The following is a 25,809-nucleotide window of genomic DNA, read 5'->3' as shown; positions in this document are numbered from 1 at the left end:
ACTTCTCTCTATTTTTTTTTTTAATCTCCAGCACTTTTATATCTGCTGCTGCTCCTCACGAGTCCTGTTATCAGCTCCTGGGGAGCAGGTTCAACCCAACCTGTTGTGCTCCACCAACAATTCCCTGCTCTGCAGCCCTGAGCTGCTGGAGGCTGGGACAGTCACTCCACGTGGGAATTCACCCTGGTGCTGTGCCTGGGAATTTCTGAGAGGGTTTTTGAGGAGTAGAAGTTCACAGCAGGATTTGTGAGATTCTGGGTGGCACCAGACAGGTGGTGGCGGGCAGGAAGGGGCAGGAACAGGCAAAAGCAGACAGGAACAAGAGGAACAGGCAGGAGCAGCCAGGAAAAGGCAGGAGCAGCCAGGCTGGCAGCAGCCACCTCGCCCTGATGGCTCTCAGTGCTGGCAGCAGCCCTGCCTGTCACACTTCAGGCACGGCTGAACTCAGACATGCCTTAGCTCAGCTCAGATCAATAGAAGAATAAATCAGGGCATCGTGGAAGCTCATTCCTGGACTGCAGGAGCAGCCAGGCTGGCAGGAGGGATCTCCCTCTGCCCTGCACGGGCCCTGGGGTTGTGTGGATCTCTGCTGTCCTGCCTGGGACAGAGCTGGGGTGAGCTGGGCATCAGCCTCTCCTAGAATTTAGGATGGAAAAGGATTTGATGAATGTGCAGGTTGCTGGTTTTGTGCCCTGCCATGCCATGGCTTCGCTGAGGGTCTCACTTTGTGCTCAGTCCTACAGAGCCCAGCCTGCTATAGGGGATTTATAGGGGCATGCAGCACATGGCACAGGCTGTGCTATCCAAGTCTCCTGCTTTTGGGAGAAAGGTGCCTGGGACAAACCTCAGGGGGCTGTAGGGAATGGTGAAGGAGTTCCTGGCCCCAGGCAGGCCTGGTGCACATCCTTGGGCTGCTCTCCTTGCACCTCTCAGAAAACACCCAGGAGTTTCCACCCCACTGAGCATTTGGCTGTCCCCTCCCTTCCAACCCGGGCGAGTGCTGGAGGTCTGCACTGAGCATTACTTATGTATTGACTCATAAATATTTATCACTGCAGGGAAATTCCTCCAGCTGTCTGGCTCCTCTGGGCTGTCAGGGTGGAAATGCAGTTTTGCCCCCTTTTCAGAATCCAGCCTGGGAGTTATCCAGGCTGGTTTTTGGGCAGGCAGCTCGTTGTGGGGTGAAGGATGGAACGACTCCATCTCCTGTGATTTCTGGACGCCTCTAGCGTGGCATTAATCGGCAGCCCGATTAGCCCGAGTTGTAATTAAATCCTATTGATTAGCTAAATGTCACTGGCACGGGGAGCAGCTGGCAGAGCCTGGGATACAGGGAGCTGGAGGGTTCTGTAGGATTGCAGCAGAGATTCCGGGGTTGGGTAGAGGAAGGGAAAAGATGAAACTTTATCTCAGCTCCATAAATGGGTGCAGCAGCAGGAATGGTTGGAGCCAGGGGGAAGCCACAGCTGGATCTGAGGGGAGACTCTGCCCTCTGTGCCTTGTCCCTCTCTGCCTCTCATCTCCCTTGGAGAAGCTGCAGGCTGGTGGTCCCTCCAGGCAGGGCAAGCAATGTGGGTGCTCCCATCATCCCCCCCAGGAGCAGCCCTGCAGAGCAGGGCCCTGTTAAATTCAGCTGTTTGTGCCAAACACGTATCAAATGACACGGGAGGGAGGTAGACGTGACATTAGGAGCCATTTTCCAGGCTCCTGTCACTCCATCTTCCATAGCACATCTATTAAAAAAGCCTTTAATAGCCTCCTCAGAAGGTAATTTAATTGAGCTGAATTGATGGGTGAATTACAGAGCTGCCTGTCATTCTCCATCCATTTTCCTGGGAATCTGCCTGCTTGGTTCTGATTTCATTTGCTGTGCAGCCCGGGCAGGTTGGGCACCTCTGACCAGGGAAGTTGGGGAGATCAGGAGTGGATTGTGCTCCAGAGTCTCCTTCCAGAGTTTGGGAACAGCCCAGCCCCCTCCTGCCCTGTCTGCCCCATCCTCATCATCTCCTGGACCAGACATCACCCCAGAGGCTGCACTCAAAGCACAGCCCTTTCACCTCCATTCACTGCTGATATTTTTATCCTTTTGGCTCTGCTGTAGAAGCAAAATCCTCTGTGCTGGGCACCATTTGGCCTCCCTTGCTCCAGGGCAGCACGATTGTCTCTGCAGCAGAGCCCTTGCTCCAAATCAGAGACACTCCCAAGGTCAGGAGCATCCTGGACAAAATTGTGCAGCTCAGGGAGGGTCCTGCGGTGCTGTGGGTCAGGCTGGGTGAGCTATTCCCTACTTGAGAAGCATGGAAGTGGTTCCCCAGGCATTTCCCTCCTGGATTTGCCCAAATCCTGGGTGATTGCATTCCTTCTGCACTCAGCCATTCCTCCAGCAGTCCACACAAATGTTTCCCTGCTGCTGGATCCCTGGCAGCTGCACACACTCATTATCCAGGCACTCTGCTCCTCACAAAAAGGGTGTGAGGACTCTTCAGCATCCCTCAGCCTTGTCCCCATGCCCAGGCTGGAGGCAGGATTGGATGGGTACCTCTGCAGAGAAGCCCTGCTCTGATCCAGGCACAGGATTGCCTTCAGCCAGCCCAGCAATAATTCCTGCAGGGATCCCACAGCCAGGCTGGAAATAATCCAAGGACTTCCACGATGGAGCCATTCTCATTTCTACTTAGGTCTGGTGAATATTAAGCTCCATTTTTCACGCTCCTGACTTGCTTCCCTGCCCTGTGGAGTTTTTTTTCCATGCAGTCTGTGCAGGTGTGACTTTGAGCTGGGTTTGTGCATCACCCCTGGGTAATTTTCAGGAGGTTTAGAAGAGGAGCAGAGGCACAGCTTGTACCCTCCCTCTGACCAAAGCAGGGTCCAGCTGCAGGGCATCACTACAACAAACCTGATCCACATCATCCTTCAAGAGCTGTGAGGGTCTTGTAGAAAACCCATCAGCAATGGCCCCAGCGAGTGTTTCCTCGGATTGGTGCTGCTGCAACCCCAGATTTCTCTGTGAGCACCACAGCATTTGGCTGGCACCAGCCTCCCCCTGGCCTGGAGCTGTTCTTCCTTAATGACTGGGAGTAGGTAGGTGCTATCACACCCTCTGGGAGCGCTTGGAAGTGGCACCACAACAGCAGAGGTGTGTGTTTGCTCAGAAGCAATTATTAAATGACAGAACCCTGTAATTTCAAAGCTGGGAAATCACTGCTCTGATTCGCTTCACCCCCAAATTAATCGTGATGAGGGTGGCAGAGTCGGCTGCTGGGAGGGAGGAGTGGATGGTGCCACGTGCAGGTGAGGAGCTCCCCCAGCCCCTCCTGGAATCCACAAATGGGAATGCTGAGCCCGGATCCTGCAGAATCCACACTCCCCTCCTTCCTCAATCCTGGGGAAACCACACATTTCCAATCCTGGGGAAACCACAGCTGCTCCATGGACCAGCCCAGGGAAACAGGATGAGCTCAGGGAGTTTACCCTGCCTGCCCAGCATCCCACTGTTATCCTCATTCCTGCTTTTCTGCTGTTCCCTCTCCAGGGCCTGAAGCCAATGGACCACAATGGTTTGGCTGATCCTTATGTCAAGCTGCACTTGCTCCCTGGAGCCAGTAAGGTGAGAAACCTTTTCATTTCTCCTTCCTTTTCTTGGGGGTGCAGCTTTTTCAGGCCTGGGAGAAGCTCCTCACCCAGGGGCTGTGGGCTGCTGCACCCAGACCTTGAATCTCTTGAGAGAACAGTAGCTTGAATCCCAAAAGAAATCTGATATAGTATGATAAAATCATGGTTATATTATCTATGCAATTTCTTTTGCAAAAGAATCCAAGAAATCAAGTATTAACTACAAAAAAATTCTAGAAGGTATAATCCATGTTGCTGACCTTGGGCTTTCAGTAATTACCTTAACAATAAGACACACCCCTGTCCCTGAAGTAGTTTGTGCTACATTTCAGAGTCAAATCATTGGATTTGCAATATCAGAGGATCACAGGATCCCATGGTAGGGAGTTTTCAACTGTATGGAACTGGATGTCAAGTCCTTCTACATTTTCACCCATTCACTTTAGACCTGGAAAATCTTAGGGCTTCACAACCTTAAACTAACCATTAAATTCCAGGTGCTCAGAGAGAGCAGGAGCTAAGAACTGGGGTTGAATCCATCCTTATAGGGATGAAAAATGCCTTTTCTGGGAAACCACTGGCTGGCAGCCAGGTGCCAGCCCTGATTCCTTACCTTGGGAGCCCAGGATGGGAATGCTGCATTCCAGGAGCCCCCGGGTTGCTTTGAGTGAAACAATCTCAGCTATAAACAAATCGGGCCCTTTTAATTTCCTTTCTTTTTTGCCCTTATTCTTTTGCATTTAAAACCCCTCAGATCATAATAAAACAGAGTATAAATCATAAGGGAAATATTTCCATCTCCTTAGGTCCAGAGCTTGCTGGAGAGAAGAGTAATTAAAGATATTGATGTGTGGTGAGAGCTGGGTGTAAGTGACTGGGATGTGGAATTTAAATGCTCCGTGTGTGTGTTAGGAATATTAATTGCACTCTTATTCCACACGAAAGGAAAGACCTTTTTTTTTGGGGGGGAGGTGTATTTACTTGTTACAGTTCATTTGGATTAATTCCTAATGTTCAGGGTGGCAGAGGGAGTTTTTAACCACACTCTGAGTTTCCGCTGCACACAGAGCCGGGAGCGCTTTCATCACGGATATTATCAGTCATTTCCATGTTTTGCAATTCCATTGATTAGCATTTCTGCTGGAGCTGCTGGATTCTGGAGAGGCAGGAGGGGAGGGGACACAGGAGCTGCAGATCCATGGGGGGATCCTCTCCCTGCCCCCTGTGCCCATCTCTGTGCTTGGTTCCAAACAGCGCTGCCCGGATCTGCCCTGGGAGAGGGCAGCAGGTCTGGGAGGAATTGTGGATTTATCCTGGGCTGGATGTTCCTGCACTGCTGTTCCAGCAGCAGGACAGTCCCTGTCGAGTGTTCCTGTCCCAAATTTGGGCTCTCAGGCACCTGTGGGTGTGGGGAGCAGGGCTGGATTCATTCCCCATGCAGAGCTGGTTGCTGACTCCTGAGTCATTCCAGATGGGAGAAAAAGGCACTCCAGGAGCTCAGCTCCTCTGATCTCACTCGTGCCCCTTCCCAGGGCAGCTTTAGCAGCTGAGTGATGTTCACCATGTGGCTAAACTCACTTTTCTTCCCAGTCCCTGGAGCCCCAGGGATTAGGATCAGGTGCCCACAGATCTGAGCAGGCTGTGGGATCCACTGGGGCTCTTTCCCTGCTGTCCTGGTCACTCAGGGCTGGCGAATCCAAGGTGGGGAATGCAGCAGCTTCCCATAAAGATCCACAAGAACTTGTGCTGAGAGTTCCTTATGCCCAGCAGCAGCTGAGGCAGGGATTGAGTTGTCTGACACCTAATTAGAGGGAAAATTGCTGCTCTGCCAGGCTGTGCCAGGCTGGGAGCCTGGTGGAGAAGCCCAGTCTGCAGCCTCAGACTCTTTTTTCTGCTCTCCCCAGAAGTGAGGAGATCAATATCCCCTGAGCTGGGGAGTGGCTCTGTGCCAGGATGTCCCATCCATGCAGGGGACACAAACCCTGCTGTCCCCATCCTGCTCAGCAGAGCTGCTGGAAGGAGCTGCTGGTGCTGACAAAACCCCTGTCAAGGAAGTTGTTTGGAGTCAGGCAGGATCAAGACTTGTGCTGGGAACAGGAGCACAAACAAACAGCCAGAACAGCAAATCAGCGTTTTTTATTTAATCCAAAAAGGATTTTTCCCCCTCCCTTACTCTCTCCTACTGCTTAAATGAAATGCTGGTCTGTGCTCTGCCAAGGTTCCCACTTTGCTGGCTGTTTCCAGGATGCAGGATGTGGGGTTGGGTTGGTTTGGAGATGACTGAGTTGCTGTGTTTTGTCCCTCTGGTTTTGCTGCATTAGGGGTGGATTTGGGTTACAGCACCGGGGCAGCAGAGTGACAGCGCCCACTGCACCTTCATCTCCAAACTGGGCTACCTGTGCTGCCCAAATGGCTTCCTGGGGCTGATCCCACTGACCCCCACCTCCTCTGCTTTTCCAGGCAAACAAGCTGAGAACCAAAACGCTGAGGAACACCCTGAACCCCACCTGGAACGAGACCCTCACCTACTACGGCATCACCGACGAGGACATGATCCGCAAGACGCTGCGGTAGGGGGGACATCCCGGGGGGACACGGGGCCCTTCCCCTCCCTCAGCACTGTGCCAGCTGTCCCTCCCCACCCCAGGGACAATTCCCCACATGCTCAGCCCCACAGGAGGGTCCTGGAGCTGCTCCCAGCAGAGCAGGGCAGAGTTATCCCCCAGCAAAGTGTGCGTGCCCTGCATGCATCCATCACCTCCAGAGCCACTGAGTCGTGATTTACAGCCAGCCTGGGCTGGGGTGACACTGAGGAGCCTGGTCCTGCTGCACCATGAGCTTCAGAACTCTCTGCCTGCAGGGCTGCTGTGGTTTGGGTTTAACTTCTTCATGACCAGCTCTCACGGGCACACGTTGAGGCTTTGGGGTCGTGCCTTGCTGAGAAAATCTCCTCAGGGAAGTTCTGGGCCCCTTTCAGAGCTGAGTTTTTTGTGAGAAAGCTGGAGGCATCTGTGAATTATTGTCCAACTCAGCAAAGAGTGTGAGTCTTTATTTTATTATTTGATTTTGTTGGTTCAGGCTGTGCATTCAGTGTCTCCCAGGGGCTGGGAGAGGTTGTGTGAGGATGGAGGTGGGCAGGGGCAGAGCTTGGAATGATGCTCTGCAGGGAGCAGACACCTCTGAATGCAAAGATTTTTCATGTTTTGGCCTCTGTCCCACATGGATGAGGGCAGGAATTGTGGGCAGCCTCAGCTGCTTCATCACCACACTGATCTGGGGCCGTGCTGCAGGATTTACTGTAAGATTCACTGTCAAAGAAAGGATTTTTGCATCCTTCTCCAAGGACTCAGGGCTTTGCCAGCTCCGTGGCTGGAATCCCACCCTCCTCATTTGCAGGTGCCCTGGGAGTTTGTGATTTTTCTTATGCCAGGAGCACAAAGCTGCCTTGTGAGAGGTCCTGCTCAGGGGTGAGGAGGGGCAGAGCCCACCTGTAGTGTGCAGTGTGCAGGGTGATGGGAAACTCAGCACCGTGGATTATTGTTACTTCACTTGGAAAACATTAGTCATGCTGGAAGTGCTGCAGGCTGGTGGGGCTGGGAAGCCTCCAGTTTGTTGTTATTATTGGTGGGTATTTTTTTCACTGCAGGCTTTGAAGTTTGCATCCTCCTCAAGCATGGAAATCATTTTGTAAGGGGATGTTGGCCGAGTTGTTTGCTGGAAGGAGACAGGGAGGGCTCGACCCCCACTCTCTCAGGGCTCTGGGAGCTGCTTCTCCCTTGGGAAGGGCTGTTTATCCTGGAGGCAGCAGGGAGCTGTGGGATGCACCAAAATATGTGTGGGGCCGGATTTGCCTTTCTCCCTACAGAAATGCTGCACTGCCCCATCCCATTCCTGCCAGCCTGGGTGCTGTGCAGCCCCTTGTGCCCTCCCCAAACTCAGACCTGTGCATGGACCCCTCAGTCAGCAGGAGAAGGTGGCTGGATGGACTTTAAAGATCATCTCATTTGGGCAAGGACACCTCCCACTGTTCCAGGGTGCCCCAAGCCTTGTCCAGTCTGGCCTTGGACACTTCCAGGGATCCAGGGGCAGCCACAGCTTCTCTGGGCTGATGCAGGGAAGGATTTCTTCCCAGTATCCATCCAAACTGGCCATCTGTCAGTGCTTGGTGTGGCTGGAGCTGACCCAGTGTCCCTACCTGCAGGAAACATCTCCCTGCCCTGTCCTGCCTTGGGTGCTTTGCCTCACCCATCCATCTTCTCCTCAAAATATTTCCTTTCCCACGAGGAAAAGCCAACTTCAAAGCCAGGAGGACGCTGCTTTTCCCTGTGCTAATCAGGAGAGGCTCCTGCCAGGCAGCTGGTGCTGCTTGAAAGAGCATCAGTGATGCTCCCCTCGGTCTGGGTGGTGACCATTCCCTGGGAGCTCCCCTGGTGCTGAGCTGGGCAGGGAATGCAATTCCAAAGTCTCTTTAATGTAAAAATAAAGGAGGAGATCAAAGCTGCCGCCAGCCTTCGCCTCCCTGCAGCCTGGAGATGTGTCAGGGAAGCTGGAAAAGCACCCAGAAATCTTCCCTGCCCACCTGGAGGGACGTGCCCAGCATGGATTGGCAGGGGGTGGGACACTCTGCCGGTGCCTGCAGCCTTTTTGGAGGGGACAGGTGGCATTTGGCAGAGCAGCTGCAATAGGGACACTCCAGGGAGCTGGGGATTGGATCCTGCCCAAGCCCCCCAGCCCCACATCGTGCCCAGGCAGGTTCTCCCTCATCCCTGCATGGCCTTGTCCAAACTGGAGTGACTTCTTTGTCACAGACACCAGGAGCCATCAGGGTTCACCTCCCAGAGGTGAAGGAGAGGTGAAGGCAGCCCAGCTAATTGCACTGACAAGCAGGATTTTGTTAATGAGCCAACCCCCTCAAAACCCAGCAGATATTTGGGATTTCGTGGAGCACAGCAGGTGGGAGGATCTCGAAAGGTCTCATCCATTCATTGAATTAAATATCCCTGAGTGTAGCCCAAGGCTTAGCAGGGATGAAACCACCCACCAGCCTGGGAAAAGGCAGGTTCAGAGCTGTGCAAAACACACTGCAGTGCACAGATGGAGGGGATTGGGGATTCCACCGAGGGGGGGGAAATCCCACCCTGGAGCCCCCATTCCCACCTGGACTCTGACCACAGGGTTCAATGTCAGGAGCAGGCAGAGAAATGTTGCAGGGGAAACTGGAACAGGCAGAATACAATCACCTCCATTTAAATAATACATGTAATATACAACAAATAAATTGCATTCATAATAAATACCCGAGCTGGCCAGATATTGGATACAATTATTCATATCCAGATATATTGGCAAGGTGATGCATTATTCATGGGGTACTCAGCTAGCCCACGAATGCCAGGAATTCTTTGTTTAATCATGTGTTTGACAAACATCATGACTCATTAAATGTATTATTCAGAAAATAGTATTTGATCAGGACTAATAAGCAGAGTGCAGCCACTTCAAGGTTTGGGGTCCCAAATTGCTTTACTCTGGATGAATGAGCTTTGCTTGGAATTGCAGGTGCTCTTGCAGTTACAACTCACTTCTGCTGCGGTTTCTGTGCTCAGATTTTGGAGGCATTTTGTGGTGGAGCCCATGATGGAATCCTCCTTTTGTTTTCTGGAGAACTGGACTTTGCCAGGATGTTATTTTGTCTCCTTGCCTGGTGCTGCCTGTCCTTAAATTCCTCATGGGGAGCCTCCCATGTTGCCATAAGGGATCTTAGGTGCAGGGGATGCATCTCAGGCTCTGCTCCGTGTGTTTTTGTGGCAAAGGGTCCTTGCTGGCCCCCATTCCCCCTTTCCACAGTGGGGAAGAGGTTGAGGAACTCGTGTGAGGGAGCAGGAGCCGTGAGTCAGCTGCTGGAGCTGCACAGTGAGTCAGGGCTGTAACCCAGGAGCCTGGGCTGAGTAGGAGGGAGGAGAAGTTTAATGAGCAGTGATTGTTCATTTGCTGCTTAGTTTCCTTCCAAGGTGGTTTTCACAGCCCTTAACATAAAGATCAGGAGCCCACAGTGACGACATCCAGTGAAACTCTGGGCTGGAGGGATTGGGATTAATAAGGAGAGATGAGAAAGGGGTGAAGCTCCAGTTCCAGGCTGGGGGTGGAAGGTGGATGCCAGAGGCATCTCGTGCTGTTTGTCATGGGGCTGATTTTCTAACCCAAGGCATCAAAATTCCATCACATCGATTTCTCATAATAAAATCCAAGCTGGTGTGATTGCACTGTGCCTTTTTCCAAAGAGAGGCCAGGGCTGGAGCTTCCTGCTCGTCTCACTCAGAGCTCACTGCCTTCACTGATGGGCCAGGGCACTGCAGTGCTGGAAATCCCATTCCAGTGGGGATGAACTGCAGGGGAAGAGGAACTGGGACTGGGGCAGAGCCTGGGGCACTGGGGGAGCTGACACAGAACCTCTCTGGGCATCACACACAGATGGGCACAAAACGGGGGGACCCACCTGAGAGGTGGCCAGAGGTGCCACAGGGAAAACAGGGCTGGGAGAGACCTGGAGGTGTTTCCAGCTCCACTGTGGCAGCTCCCAGACCCTGCAGATGTGCCAAAAATCACTTCCCAAGGGACCTCCCATGTCCCTGAGGGCACTGAAACAGAGCTCAGTGGGGTCTGCCCCAGTGTGACACTGGAGATGCTCTCCCTGCCACCACCACTGGAGTTTTCCACATTTCCTTCCTGGGCTTTTGCTCATCCTGAGCCTCCTGAGTCTTCACAGCAAGCAGGACGTTGTGTTTGGGATCTTGCTCTGCTTCTGGAGAGTACCTGGACATTGTCAGGAGAATTGTTACTCACATTTTGAAGAGGTAAACCATTCCAAACCCTCCACAATTGCTGGCTGTACACACAGATCCTGGGCTGTCCCCTCCTGTCCCCCCCAGCTGTGCCCAGAGGGACAGGATTCCACACCCCTGGCAAGTGCAGTGTTTGCTCTGGAGCTGCTGCTGCTCCTTTGTTGGTTTTGTTCTTTAAAAGAAAGAGAAGAGGAAATGGGGAATTTTGTGCCTGCATTTGAGATTCTCTTTGAGGATTTTACCGTTGTGGTGGGGTGGGTTTTTTTTCCATGGGTATCTATAGTAACGCTGCATCCAGCCACAGTTTTCTGGAGAGCAGCATTCCCTGTTTTCCTGCTTGTGTAATTTTTTTTTTTTTCCCAAACTCCTTTTTTCTGCTGCTCCCCAGCCCTGATGATCCTTGTGCTCTGGCACTGAGACATCCCCGTGGCTTCCTTGCTTCCTTGTTACTCATTTGTGAGCGTGAGGGTGGTCAAACCCTCCTTGGATAAGGCACTGAGCCATCCACAGATAAACCATCTATAGATAAATCTTCCATGGATAACCCAGCCGTGGATAAACCATCCAGATGCTGAGCAGCCAGAGGTGTGGTGTGCAATTAGTTACTCTCAGGTGGGATCACAGGACATTATTTATCTTTAATTACTTTTCTCCCTTCTCCTGAGATCCCTGGGGAGATGGACACCAAAGGGAGTGGGTGAAAAAGAAAACAATCAGTACCCAAAAGATGAGAAGACACTGTAAGAACATTTAAAAAAAAATTTAAAAAAAGGAGAAAGGATGTAAGGGAAGGGAAAAGAAATGTCTTTCCTTCATGGGCAGGGAGCCCAGGCAGTCCCTGCATGGCTCCAGGGGGGATGCAGGATGCTCCCTTTGGAGGGGAGTGGGTTGTTTTTCCCCATTACCAGCACTGCTGGGGAACAGCTGGTCCCTCAAGGAACCCTTCTGGCCCTCTGGGATTTGGGGAGCTGCAGTCAGAGGCTCCCTGCAAGCACCAACTTTGCTCCTCTGTCGTCTCTCCTGACGCCCAGAAGCAGCAGAGGAATGAATGACTCATTAGCTGCCAGCTCAGGGAAAGGCATTTATAGATTTTCATGGAAAACAGCCTGGGCTCAGCACCACCACCACGTCACTGCTGGGACACAGCTGCATCTCAGGGATCCTGCACCCCAGAATCCCAGCAGGGCTGGGAGAGCTTCACCTGCCCAAGCTGGGATGTTTTCCGTGGTCTGGGTGTGGAAACACTCATGGTTTGTGTGTTTGGTGGCACAGAAGGTGCTCTGTGTCCCAGCCAGGGCCACCCTGGGAGCTGCCAGGCTCCTGGGGAAGGAGGGAAGGAGCTGTGTGGGAATCAGGCTTCTCCCAGCCACAAGGGAGGGATGAGGAAGAGCCTCCATGCCTGGGCAAAATGCAGCTCCAGCAACTCTGAATAATTTTGCTTTAGTCACTGATGACTCTGATGTTTTAATGGAAGAGTCATTAGGATGGTTGAGGCTCCAGCTTGCTTTTCCAACAGTGTCTGGGCTGGGATGTTTGTTTAGACACAGAGACTCACACCATGAGCTGCCCTGTGCCAGCAGCTGGATGCATTCCAGCTGTTTTCCAGCTGCCTGCAGAGGAGGTGCCCTGTCCATGGCCTGGGGAAGGGTCCCTCACTGGGGGTGATGCCTGGAGAGGCCACCTGGAACAGTGCTGAAGGAATAAATCAGGGTTTTATTAAAAGGCCTTCACATGGTTCATGTTGGGCAGCACAAGAGCTCAGCTGTGGCTCCACCCAGGATGGACAATGAGCCACGAGTTCTCACACTTTTATAAGTTTTAGTCCATTTACATATTGGGGTTAATTATCCAATTCCAGCTCCAGGTTCTGCAGTCCCATCCTCTCAGATTGTTCTCCATAATTTGTGTTATTTGCACTTTTTGGGGCTGAAGCTGCAGCGGTGTCCTTGGTTGTGGGGCTGCAAAATGATTGTTTTGTGTGCCTGAGCTGGGAGGAGAAGTTGCCAACAATTCACATGGAGTTCAGAGTTACACCCTAACGCATTACAGAGTAAAGCTAAAACTCAAAGCCTCAGGGTGACCTGCAGAGCAGGGGACAGCCCTTCCCCTCTCCCCAGCGCCACTCAGCCCGTGCCCATTGCAGGATCTCGGTGTGTGACGAGGACAAATTCCGCCACAACGAGTTCATCGGGGAGACGCGCATCCCGCTCAAGAAACTGAAACCCAACCAGACCAAAAACTTCAACATCTGCCTGGAGAAGCAGCTGCCGGTGAGTGAAGGGCCTTCAGAGCCTCATCCCACCCGGAATCACAGCTTCTCCCTGCGGAATGTGGGAATGTGGAGCTGTTTGGTGCCTCAAAAATAATCTGGGATGTTCGGGGATGGTGGGATCCCTGGGGAGGTGTGTGGCTGTGGCTGCATCCCAGCACAGCCCCCAGACTGGGTGCATTCCCTCCCCAGATAGATAAAACAGAGGACAAGTCGCTGGAGGAGCGTGGCAGGATCCTCATCTCGCTCAAGTACAGCTCTCAGAAGCAGGGGCTGCAGGTGGGCATCCTGCGCTGTGCCCACCTGGCTGCCATGGATGCCAACGGCTACTCCGACCCCTACGTCAAAATGTGAGTGCCACCCTCAGAGTGTGAGTGTCACCTTCAAAATGTGAGTGCCACCCTCAGAGTGTGAGTGTCACCTTCAAAATGTGAGTGCCACCCTCGGAGTGTGTCACCCTGAGTGTGTCACCTTCAAAATGTGAGTGTCACCCTCAGAGTGTGAGTGCCACCCTCAGAATGTGAGTGCCACCCTCAGAGTGTGTCACCCTCAAAATATGAGTGCCACCGTCAGTGTGTCACCCTCAAGATCTGTCACCCTCAGAAAGTGTCACCCTCAGAAAGTGTCACCCTCAGAATGTGTCACCCTCAGAATGTGTCACCCTCAGAATGTGTCACCCTCAAAATGTGAGTGCCACCCTCAGAAAGTGTCACCCTCAGAATGTGCCACCCTCAAATTGTGTCACCCTCAGAAAGTGTCATCCTCAGAATGAGCCACCCTCAAAATGTGTCACCCTCGGAATGTGAGTGCCACCCTCAAAATATGAGTTGTCACCCTCAGAATGTGCCACACTCAAAATGTGAGTGTCCCCCTCAAAATGTGTCCCCCCCAGCCCTGCAGTCCCCTCCCGCCTCTCCCCGCAGCAGGAATTAATTGCTCTCATTAGGAGATGCAAATGAGGCATCAAGCAGCAGCTTGCCTCTGCCTGCAGCGTTATTTCCCTTTCTGCAATTATTTTTGGCAGAGCTCCCAGGTGAGGTGGGCACAGGCCTTGCTGGTTTGGGGTTGTCCTCACTGGTTTGGCCCTGCCCCAACAGAGCTCCTGGGGGTTTTTTTTGGGGGGGGGGATGGCATTTTTCAAATTCACTTTTTGCAATCAAGGGGTGGCCATGGAGAGGAAGGACGCTCCTCCTTGTCCTCACTGTGCTGACTCAAATTTGGGCAATTTTAGGGATGGGATTTGCTATGGCAGAACTACTGGGAGGAGCCACACCTGGGAGACACAGTAATGGAGTTTATCAGCAGCACATTTTCACCTTCTTATTTAATTGTTTTTTAGGGGTGGAGCTGTTTGTATCAGAATCCCCTCTTGCTTTTTTAATGCCCGTGGGAGGCTCAGTCCCTGAGCAGCACAATTGCCATTGCACCCAGCCAGTTCTGGGTGTCCCCTGTGCCATCCACAGCAGATTGCATCTGCAGGGCTGGGATTAGAGCAGAGAGAAAACTGATGCTTCTTGGTACCAGCCCTAATTTTTCATCATGATCAAGATCTGGAGCGTGTAGCAAGGAAGCAGAACTGATGTTTAAAGGGGCAGCACCAGCACAAAACCACGATGGGTTGACTTTGGCCTGGCCCACATTTCAGCTCCCCTCTCTGCCTGATGACACTTTAATCTTGTTTGCTGTCCAGCTCTGGTGCTGTGCTGCAGAATATCTGCAGGGAGCAGCTCAAAGATGCTCATTCCTGCTCCCTTTTCCACACCACGTGTGCTTCCTGTCTCCTGGAAAGGATCTGCACGACAGACCGGTCACACAATCCCAGTCTGGACTGGGAGTGATGCGTTTGGAGATCATGTGTGCAGTGCCAGTGTCCCCTAGGGACTGGAGATGGGAAAATCGGTGCTCTCTGATTGCAGCTGGTTTGGTCCTAAACTGGGGAAATGCTGCCTTGTCCCAGCCTCCCCCAGCATTTGGGAAGGGGAGGAGGATCTGGAGGTTCAGGGGGCTCAGTCACCCACCTCACCCTGGCTCTGCTCAGGAGCTGCTCCTGAAGCCACAAATGTCCCCATCCGTGTCCTGACCCATCACTGAGACCCACTGGGCTGCTCTGGTCTCCTTGCAGATACTTGAAACCAGATGAGGACAAGAAATCCAAGCACAAGACAGCAGTGAAGAAGAAAACGCTGAACCCCGAGTTCAATGAGGTGGGTTTGGGGTGGGTATGGTTCTCACCAAGGGGGTTTTCTCAACCTCAGGCTTAAAAGATAAAAAGCCACCCCCTTAGTCACTGTGTGAGGGATTTGGGGTTGGGTTCCCTGTGGGCAGCCCCAGCCCCTGTTTCATCCTGACTCTGCATCAAGATGAAAGAGGGACTGGGTGAAATCAGGATGGAATTCCTGCCTCCACAGGAGTTTTTCTATGAGATAAAGCACGGTGACCTGGCCAAGAAGACTTTAGAAGTCACCGTGTGGGACTATGATATCGGGAAATCCAACGACTTCATAGGTGAGCAGCACACTCCAGAAGGTCTCCTTGGCCTCTTTTTTATTTATCTTCCCTGTCTGTGCCGCTTATTTCTCCTGCCCTCCTCCAGCCCTCTGGTTTGTTCTCCATGCCCCCATTCATTCTCGTTGGGTTTTGGTTCTGTTTTTATCCCTCTCCTGCACCTGAGCCTCTCAAGAAGCATCCAAGCAGGGAGAAAATGCACCTGCCTCTCCCCTTCTGTTTTCAGATGTTTTCCTCTGAGTGCAAAACAGCTTTAACAGGGAGGTTTCATTTATCTCTGTTGGATGTCTGGGCTTGTTGTGATTTTGTTGTGATTTATCACTAACAAGTGCCCGGTACCTCCGACAGGTGCTGTGATTGCAGTGAGCCCTTGGCACCAGGGACAGGGGCACTGCCTGGGGCTGGGGCACTGCCTGGGGCTGGGACACTGCCTGGGACAGTCCCAAATCCCAGCCATGAGGAGCTGGGCAATTTGGGCTGGATTTCCCATCAGGTTGGATGCTGTGAGGATGCTGAATCACCCGGCTCCCTCCGGCATCCCTTCGGTATCTCTCAGCATCCCCTGCAGAGCTGCTGCTGCCCCCACACCTCTCCCTCTCTCTGTCTCCTTCCCAAGGCGGAGTCGTGTTAGGAATTAATGCCAAAGGGGAGCGGCTCAAGCACTGGTTCGACTGCCTGAAAAACAAGGACAAGAAAATCGAGCGCTGGCACACGCTGACCAACGAGCTGCCGGGCGCCGTCCTCAGCGACTGAGCCCCGCAGGGTCCCAGCTCCACAACCTTTGGGCTCCTGCCAGCTTTGGATTTGGGGGATCCCAGGCCAGCCAGGACAGCAGGACACCCCTCAGCAGGGCCTGGCTGCAGGGAAGCCTTTCCCAGGGAAGAAGGCACAGGTGGTTTGTTCTGGCGGCTTGTTCCGAACCCTTCGCGTCCTGCCGCACTCACAGCCCCACTCTCGAGCATGCATGTGCACACTCACACTCACACTCACACAGGTGTGCACCCCTGCATGCACTGCACTCTGCCTCCTCTCCCAAATCCTGCCTCTACTCAGTTTCCTTCTCGCTGCCTTGCAAGTCAGTGGCAACAATGAATGCGTCCGTCCGCGTCCGTGTGTCCGGCATCGGCAAAAGGCGTCCCCTAAAAACACTCAAAAACCTGGAACTGCCTCCTGGAGGCAGCTTGTGCCATATCTCTGGTGGTTTGTCAGTCTCTGTGGTTTGGGCCTAAACAGTCGTTTATGCATTTAAAGCTCCTCCGTTGGAATGATTGTGTCCCCGGTGAACCTGGAAAGAGTGTTAGCTTTCCTTCCAGGAATGTTGTGCTCGTCCTCTCCAGTCGCTCCCGTGAAGGCAGCAGAGCTGTGCAGATCACACTTCTCCTCCTGGGATCAGCTTCATTCACATTTGGGAGGCAAAAATGAAAAGCTCCCTGGAGCTTTCCTGCTCCCCAGGACTGGCAGCAGCTGCTTTCCTAATGAAACCATGCCATGCAGCAGCACGGCTGTTTTTCCAGCAAAGCCAGCTTTCAGGCTGAATTTTTCTATCATTTTTTCCCCTTTTTCATCCCTTTCCAATTCATCTGTTAAATAATGAAGATGCTGAGCCTCAGAGCTGAGCTGGAATTGTGTTTGCAGCTCGCCGTGGCCGTGAGGTTGATTCGTTTTCTGCCTCAAACAGCGTCCAAACCAAATAAATTTCTGTGTATGCACTGTAATATTAATATGGCACAGTAATAATATATTAATATTATAATAATCCCAGCTATCATCCTCTGTGATCCACCTTGGCTGGTCTCTTCATCCTCATCCCACCAGACATCCAGTGGGATGAGCTAAACCTTTCTAGGAAATGCTGCACCATTCCCCAAATTTTTTGAAGCCTTTAAACAAAGATTTCTTAGGAAGAGCAGCTCCTTCCCCACGAGTCTTCAGCTTCCAAGTCCTGTATTGCCAACTTCTATTTTTTTTTTTTTCCCTTGGGAAGCAATGGAATCTCTGGAAACCTACGTTTACTTTTCCAAGTGACGATTGTGTTACACTTTTATTTGATATTGGGGAGAGGGGGGAGATAAAAGGAAAAAAAAAAAACAAACAACATTCATAGGGGTTTTTTTTTTATAACTTAATATTTGTAATGCATCCTGCAGATATGCATGGATTTAATTTGAATGCTGGCAGCCTGTCAAGTCGGATGTTCCCATTAATCCTTTCTGCTCCAGCACCTTAAAACCTGGATGGGCTCTGAGCTTCCAGGGACACTCCAGGAGCACCAGGTTGGCCGTGCCTCCCTTTTCTGGCAAAGTTCCTTTCAATCCATCCTTTTTTTTTTTTTTTTTCCCAGCCTATGAAACTGGTTTATGCCTGAGGTGGAGCAGGACACGTGTGTGTGGGTTCCTTCACTTTGTACCCCAGTCTTTTCTAAGTGGACACTGTCCCTCATCCCAGCTGCATGCAGAGTTGGTGGTTGTCATGCCAGGCCTCGTGAAATGTTTGATACCAATGTTTTGCTACCATGTGAAGGCTGCAGAAACCGTCCTTACCTGCATCCTGAGAGACTTTTGTATTTCAGTATTACCTATCTGTGTACTTTTGGTCAGATTTGTTAATATTTATAATGAGAACCGAAAATAAAAAGGTTAAAAAAAAAATTAAAAAGAAAAAATAGGTTGATGCTGGTGGTGCAGCTTTTGAATTTGGGGGGAGGGCAAGGATTTGGGAAGAAATTATTTCAAACCACAGCATTGGGGGCTTGGCCCAATATAGCATAAATACTATATATATATATATATATACTTATACTAAATACTATATATATATAATTCTTATAAGTATTTATAAATATATATAGGGATATATGTATATGGAGAGAGAAAATACATATATTGGGCTCAATTAAGCATAAATACTATATATATATACTTATATACTAAATATTACATATATATATAATACTTATAAGTATTTATAAATATATATATATGGGGATATATGTATATGGAGAGAGAAAATGCATATATATGGCCCAATCAAGCATATATACGAGAAGTATATATATTACAAGTATATTTATATTTATTTATGTTTATATATATTTAGGACCCTTGAAGCCCAGCAAACTCAGGGCACGGGGAATGATGTCCAGACCCAGGTGACAAGGCCGGGCTTACAGGAAAATCCAGCTTGAAAAACACAAGGAAAAAAATATTTACTCAATTAAATGATGCTCTGTTAAGTCATCAGATTTTTTTTGTTTAAGTCACTCTTTATCCCCTCGGGAACAAAGAGCTGATTATCAAAAGCAGGAGGACAAACCCTCCAGATTAAAATAAAGCTTAAGGTATTTGAGTGCCAAGCTGCTCCGGGGCACGTCAGCCCCCTGTGCTCTATAAAGAGCCTCAGCTTTTGGGGGAGCTCACCTGTCCCAGGTGCTGCTGCCCCATGGAGAGCCCAAACAGCAGCACCCCAGGCCCTTTTGATGGCCCCCAGTGGCCACACCAGGGTCCCCGTGGCCTGTACGTGGCCGTGGCCGTGCTCATGGGGCTGGTGGTGGCCTCGGCCTCGGTGCTCAATGGCCTGGTCATCGCCGTGTCCCTCAGGCACAGGAGGCTCCGCTCGCCCCTCAACCACATCCTGGTCAACCTGGCCGTGGCCAACCTGCTGGTGACACTGTGTGGCAGCTCCGTCAGCCTCTCCAACAACATCCGCGGCTTCTTCGCCTTCGGGGAGCGCCTGTGCCAGCTGGAGGGCTTCATGGTGTCCCTCACAGGTAAGGACACGCTCCTGCCGGGCCTTTGTCACGTCCACTTGGGTCCCCGTGTGTCTGTTCAGACAAAGCAAGGACAGCAGCACGCACGGGCCTCCTGAGGGAAAAGTCATATTTAAATCATGTTGCCCAGAGCTAAGACAAGACAGTAGCTGTTATAAACGAGAGGGCAAAAGTCTCGATATTCAGCAAAATTTAGATTGTTTTATTTGATATAGAAAGAGCAAGCAGCGCTGGGGAACGTGAGGGGTCACCGCCCACTCCACGCTCCACCAAATCTTGGTTTGCAGCCTCTTCTTACACTGTGGTTTCTCCTTGTAATCAGTAATTTTGGGGTTTTTTGTTGTCATAAGCAGTGGTGGTTGAATAACTATCCTTGTGGATAACCACCAGAGAAGTTCTGGGAGTCTGGTCCTTGAGATAAGCAGCATTGATCAGACCAAGGCAGGAAGGGCTATTGGGAAGGCTGATTTTGCAAGCTGGTAGCCAATACAACTTATTTGGAAAATATAACATAATATAACATAACACAAAATAACAGAATATACCATAACAAGGCGATTTTAAACAGAATGATTTTATCATATAATTTCCTTTATCTAGTGTCCATGCTTCACTTCAGAGCTTAGTATTCTGGTTTATACAAACCCCAATGCTTTTGTCATTAATACGAATCTTTTATCAATTATCACAGTAGTTCATTGGATAATTGGCAAAAACGTCCGTGGGACAGTACTTCAGGTGCTAATTTCAATTATGAATTCCATTCTGTTTTGACCAGATTATCCTCATGGGAGAAATTCTCCCTAACTGAAGCTGAACCAATTTATCAGTCCGGGAATGGAGCTGAGAGAGCAGGAGAAGCTCCAGCCCAAGAATGACTTTCCAGGCTGTAATTTTCCAAGTTCTCTAACAGTGTGTCCACAGTTTAGCCCAGAAATATTTTTTGTACCTTTAAGGCTGGATTTGAGAGTGAAAGGGTGGAATGTCTGAGGGGGTTGTTTTCAAAACACAGAGACAGGAGTTCCATGGCCTCGTCCTCCCGGACTGTGTCACCGTGGTGGACAGCACACAGAGCTTTCCTTTGCTTTTTGTTAATTTTTGACTCACTGAAGCAGAGAATTTCCCCGGAAAGTTTTTTTTTTTTTTCTTTTTTTCCTGGAATTATTTGACCCTGCTCTGGACTGGGGACCTGGAACAGCTCCTGGTGCCCCTGAGGCCCACCGGGGCCTGGTCTGGGCAGGCATTTTTCAGATAACAAACTGAGCCGACCACAGCACAGAGACTTTCTGAATTTGTCATCTCTTCAGAGCAGTCAGAGGTTTTGTTCTTCGGTATTGGGTTGGTTTTTTTTTTTTTTGTGCTGGGCAGTGCTGTGCCTGTTGAATAAATAGGTTTTTTCCCACTTCTCTCTGAGGAATTTCCTCCCGAGCCAGCTGGGGGAGAGGCTGCTCAGGTTTGCTTCCTGAGGGGGCCCTTTGGAAATTTTCTTCCAAATTTGCCTTAAACCAGGACAGACATCAATCCCACACCTGCCCTGGGCTTTGGATGATTCTTTGGGTTTAGCAGAGGGGCTTTGGAGGTGTTTCATCCCCTAAAGTCTATTTAAGAATTTTCAATCTTTTCAAAAGACAGATGTTTCACCTCTTTTCAGGCTTTTTCACATGTCCTTCAGCTCTTTATTAGCACAGGGAAGGGTTTGGGAGATGCTTGGCTGTGCCAGGTCACCACACATCCAGTCTTGGTCCTGACAGAGTGGGAAATGCCACTTGGGGACATGGGGAATCCAATACTACATATATATATATATATATATTATTTATTTATTTATTTATTTATTTATTATTATAGTACAGTATAGTATAGTGTGTATATATATATATATACACACACTATGTATATATATAGTATACTATATATATAGTATATATATAGTGTATAAATGTATATAAATACTATATATATGTGTATGTATGTATATACTTATACTAAATACTATATATATATAAAATACTCATAATTATTTATAAAATATTTATAAATATATATAGTATTATATATATAGTATTATACAGTATAGTATATATATACTACATATATACTATACTATATATAGAGTATATATATAGTGTATATATATATATAAATAATATATATATGTGTATATATGTATATACTCTATATATGGTATACTGTATATATATAGTATATATATAGTGTATAAATATATATAAATACTATATATATGTATGTATATACTTATACTAAATACTATATATAAAATACTTATAAAGATTTATAAAATATTATATATATGGTATTTTATATATAGTATTATAATACAGTATAGTATATATACACTATATATAGTATACTATATATATAGTATATATATATAAATACTATATATATGTGTATGTATGTATATACTTATACTAAATACTATTAAATTAAAATACTTATAAGTATTTATAAATATATAGATATGGAATGCATATATATGAATATATATATTTGGGATGCATTTCATGGGTGTTGGCTGCTGTGCCAGCACACCTGGGGCTGGAAATTGCACAAAACCTCTCCTTGAGGACACTCTGTTGTTGTAACCATGAGGCATCTCAGCCACCCATTGCCAGCTTCATTTCTAAGGGCCAAGCTGGGAGAGAAGCAGCGCCAAAACCAGCAGTTTTAACAGCCAAATATCACAGCTCTGCAAGAAGAAAACATCCGACTTCTTGTCCAAACAATATTTACTCGAAATAAATCACCATCTATCGCATCCCAGCACAGCAGCAGAGCCTGTCCCTGAGGCACAGCCCCTCTCTGTCCCCCCAGGCATCGTGGGGCTGTGGTCCCTGGCCATCCTGGCCTTGGAGAGGTACCTGGTGGTCTGCAGACCCCTGGGAGAATTTCGGCTGGGGCACCGGCACGCTGCCAGTGGCTGTGCCTTCACCTGGGGCTGGTCCCTGCTCTGGACAACCCCACCACTCCTGGGCTGGAGCAGCTACGTGCCTGAAGGTAGGGGAGATGTGCACCTGACTCTGCCGTGTTGTCTTCTTGTGTTTTGTTTTCAAGCCTGGGGTAGCGTGAGAAATTGTCTGAGTGACACTGGTTGAGTGTCTGTGCTGGGGTTTAAAGGGTTAATCTCTCCTGTTAGTGTCTCCTGCTTGTTCAGCCAATAATCCTCTCCTGGAGGGTGTCCTTTGGAAGTTCCCCACCACAGGACACTCTGCAGCCATCCTTGCTGGAGCCAGGAGCTGCTGGAGCATCACCCAGCCCACACCCAGCCCAAACCTGGAACAACCCCACAACCAAACCTCCCCACGGCTGATCCCCAACCCCTGGAGATGTGAGAGATGCTCGGGTGGCTGCTTTGGAGCCCATTCCTGTGCCTTTATCCAAGCCCCACCTGGTTCAGGCTCATTCCCAAAATTTATTCCAGGTTTGAGAACCTCCTGCGGGCCCAACTGGTACACGGGGGGCAGCAACAACAGCAGCTACATCCTGGCCTTGTTTGTCACCTGCTTTGTGATGCCCCTGAGCCTGATCCTCTTCTCCTACACCAACCTGCTGCTGACCCTGCGGGCGGTGAGTGCACCCAAAGCGTCTCCATGGGGGTGAAAAAACAGGTTCATTTACCTGGTAAACTTTAAAAAGTTTAATAAAAGATAATAAACGAAAAGGTTATAATGGCCAGGTGCTTGGCATTCAGCCAAGAGCACTCCTTGACTCAGAGAATGCTTCTTTAAATGCATCAGCCTGTTGCATATTTATAGACCTTCATGCATTATTCAGAATCACCTCCTCCAACCTGTAAATCAATATTTTTTACTTTTTAAATTTTATTTTTCCTTATGGTTCCTTCTTGTCAGTGCACTCCCTGATAGCAGAGATCAACAAATCCTTTCCCTGGTGTTCTGGTGATCGTCACCCCTGTCTTCATCCAGATAGGATAACCCAAAAATGTGAAGAATTTTCTGACTCTATTTTTACCATTCTCTGAGTTAGTTACAAAAACAAAAGCTTTTTACATCATCATGTTATAGTCCAGGAAAAAAAACATATTTATCAGTACTATTTCTAAGTTTTGTTAACAGCAGAACTAAAAGAAACTATATTCATTCAGCAAAGCTTTCCAACATTATACATACATTCATTTTACTATTTGCAAAAAAGCCAATAATATAATATTTGAAGAGCTCAGGGCAGGGTTTGGGTTCAGCCAAAGGAGCTGGCACCTCCTGGCACTGCCAGGCTCCCAAGGGATGGGAGAGGGGAGAAAGGAGAGGCTCCTCACACCGGGTTAGGTGGACAGGAAAAGACTACTTTATTTACATGATTTGTCTATATAAAGACATCTTACAGTGATCAATGCTAAAGACACTTCTCTGATTAATTCCAATGCCCATCCATTCTTTCTTCCTCCGGAGAGGAATGCAAACAGCTCTATGTTTATCAGAAAAGAGTGTGAGAAAATGTAGCAAGAATGTGTCAGCAATCAGAAGGGGAAAACTCAGAGGCAATAATGGCAGTGCTGTCCCAAGCTGCTCAAGGCACCTCTCCCTCCCTCTGTCCCAAATCCCCACAGGCTGCAGCACAGCAGAGGGAGGCAGACACCACCCAGCAGGCAGAGAGGGAGGTGACACGCATGGTGGTGGCCATGGTGGTGGCCTTCCTCACCTGCTGGCTGCCCTACACCACCTTTGCACTGGTGGTGGCCACCAACAAGGACATTGTCATCCAGCCAGCCCTGGCTTCCCTGCCCTCCTACTTCTCCAAGACAGCCACGGTGTACAACCCCATCATCTACGTCTTCATGAACAAACAGGTGAGAGGGAAAGCTCCAAACCGAGCTCAGCTTCACCAGTGGCAGGAAAATGAATCCACAAACACCAGAGGTTTGTGTCCAAAAAGGAGACAGAGGAGTCCTTTTTCCTTTATTTGAATAAAGGGAGAGGCCATGGGACATTCCCCTGGGATCTCTCAGATTTTTGGAGGACACAGCCTCCTTTTTATCCCAATTTCCCTGCCACATTTCCCTCTCTCTTTCCCCATGGGCTGAGGTACTTGAGAGGCACAGACTTCCCAGAACACCTGATACCTGAGATTGTCCTCTAATGTATAACCCTCCCTTTTCATTTTTAATTCTTATAGAATTAATGTTTTTTCCCCATTGCTTCTCATCTTTCAATATCCAATTCCATTTATCAGCAAACCTACAGTTTTTAAAGTCAAATACCTTTTTCCATTCATCAATCAGTGGAATCCATCCCATTGTTTCGTTTATCTCTCAGTGTTGGTCTTATCTACCAGCAGACCCACAGCTTGTTTGTAAAGACAAATCCATCATTCCTGTTCAAGAACAGCTTGACAGGCCAAAAAAAATCAAAAAAGGCCCAAAAAATAGGAGGAATCACCTATCCCACATAGAAGTGTGGTCACAGGCTCGATCCTGGGGTTGCTGTGTAAGCAGCAAGGATTTGGGGAATAAAATGGAAAGGGAGGGAGCAGCCTGTGTGCCCAAACAAGAGCTCATTTTCCACTTCCATGGTTTTATGGGGTCAGACAACTTAATGTTGGATCACAAGCTGCTCGTTGAAGGCATAAAGCAAACAGAGTGAAACTTTTATTGTCTATAAACCACAAAGAGTTGGGCTGGGAATAGACAGAGACCTTTCCCAAAATATAACCAAGGACCTGCCAAGTCCCGGGGTGACTGCTGCTGGATTTCTGCTGCCACAAATAACCTGTCCCTTCCTTCCCTGGCCAGTTCCAGAGCTGCCTGCTGGGAATGCTGTGCTGTGGTTACCACCCCCGGGCCATGGGGAAAACCTCTCCAGCCGCCCCCAGTCCCCAGGTGGCTGCAGAGGGGCTGAGGAACAAGGTGACACCATGCCACCCTGTGTGACATCCTGCCTGTGTGACATCCTGCCTGCAGCAGCGCCAGCTCCAGGACCTGCCTGTGCCACCCACAGCAGCACACAGGGGCTCGGGGTGGAGCTGATGGGGGGTCTGAGAGGTTGGAGAAGTCCCAGAAAAAAAAAAAAAAACTCAAAAAAACCCCAAAAACAAAAAACACCCACCCCCCAAAAAAACCAAACAAAAAAACCCACCAAAAAACAAAAACAAAAACACCCCAAAAACCCACAAACCCCAAACAACAACAATAACAACAACAACAACAAACCCAAACAAACAAAAAAAACACCATGGCAGTTTCTTCTTGCAGGCAAGGTGCCATCCCATCACGGGAGAAACTGCAGATTTTCATTATTTCACTCTCCTAAGGAACCCACTCCCTCCCAACCCCTCACCTTGGAGCCTTTCAGGAACACAAAATAAAAAAAAAAGAGCAGGAATTTTCCCTCAAGGCACGACACCCCAGGCTGCCGTTTGTCCCGGAGTCATGGTCTGTCACCACCCCCAGACTGACCAAGCCGTGCCTGCTCCTGCTGGGAAGTTCAGGGATGCTGCAAACCTGGCATCAACCCAGCAGGAATGTTTAAGAGCCAAGTGTGTTAATAAACACTAATAAACACCGAGCAGTTCATCTGTTTTATTGGCTGATCGAGGGTTTGACAGAAAACACATCCTGCCACCAGGGCTGCCACATCCCTCGTGGCAAGTGCCACAAACGTCGCTGCAGAAAGCCAGGAATAAACCAGACACAAAGTTAATTTTTTTTTTTTTTTTTAGCTTTAAGGCAATAAGGAAAGCTCTGAACGCACCGATTTCCCAGCAAGGGTGAAAACCCAAGTGGTAACAGCCCCCAAGGCACAGCAGAGGCAGCACTGCCCAGCAGCAGCAAACAAAGA

General features: G+C 49.4%; 2 protein-coding genes across 2 annotated transcripts in view; both read left to right on the top strand.

The window, feature by feature from the left end:
- Nucleotides 1-17,898, top strand: part of DOC2B (double C2 domain beta) — a 30,158-nt gene extending 12,260 nt beyond the window's left edge. The window contains exons 3-9 of the mRNA XM_014876497.2: nt 3,533-3,607; nt 6,073-6,182; nt 12,598-12,724; nt 12,916-13,073; nt 14,846-14,927; nt 15,132-15,228; nt 15,845-17,898. Coding sequence (XP_014731983.1) covers nt 3,533-3,607; nt 6,073-6,182; nt 12,598-12,724; nt 12,916-13,073; nt 14,846-14,927; nt 15,132-15,228; nt 15,845-15,981 — 786 coding nt within the window. The 3' untranslated portion in view covers nt 15,982-17,898. The remainder of the gene's footprint in view (nt 1-3,532; nt 3,608-6,072; nt 6,183-12,597; nt 12,725-12,915; nt 13,074-14,845; nt 14,928-15,131; nt 15,229-15,844) is intronic.
- Nucleotides 17,899-18,042: 144 nt separating this feature from the next.
- On the top strand, nt 18,043-25,536 carry LOC106853283 (pinopsin). Its single transcript, XM_014876418.2, has 5 exons — nt 18,043-18,994; nt 21,830-22,012; nt 22,437-22,582; nt 23,583-23,822; nt 24,765-25,536. The coding sequence occupies exons 1-5, from the start codon at nt 18,667-18,669 to the stop codon at nt 24,900-24,902; spliced, it is 1,035 nt and encodes a 344-aa protein (XP_014731904.1). The 5' UTR covers nt 18,043-18,666; the 3' UTR covers nt 24,903-25,536.
- Nucleotides 25,537-25,809: the final 273 nt, after the last annotated feature.

The sequence above is a fragment of the Sturnus vulgaris genome, chromosome 21 (assembly GCF_052056855.1).
Source record: "Sturnus vulgaris isolate bStuVul1 chromosome 21, bStuVul1.hap1, whole genome shotgun sequence".
Classification (NCBI taxonomy): domain Eukaryota; kingdom Metazoa; phylum Chordata; class Aves; order Passeriformes; family Sturnidae; genus Sturnus; species Sturnus vulgaris.
This window is presented reverse-complemented; position numbering and strand designations above follow the sequence as displayed.

Excerpts from the sequence above, each read along its gene's own strand:
- LOC106853283 (XM_014876418.2), top strand. The coding sequence starts at position 18,667 with ATGGAGAGCCCAAACAGCAGCACCCCAGGCCCTTTTGATGGCCCCCAG. Across the intron at positions 18,995-21,829 it reads CTTCATGGTGTCCCTCACAG|GCATCGTGGGGCTGTGGTCC; the intron begins GTAAGGACACGC and ends CTGTCCCCCCAG. Across the intron at positions 23,823-24,764 it reads ACGTCTTCATGAACAAACAG|TTCCAGAGCTGCCTGCTGGG; the intron begins GTGAGAGGGAAA and ends TTCCCTGGCCAG.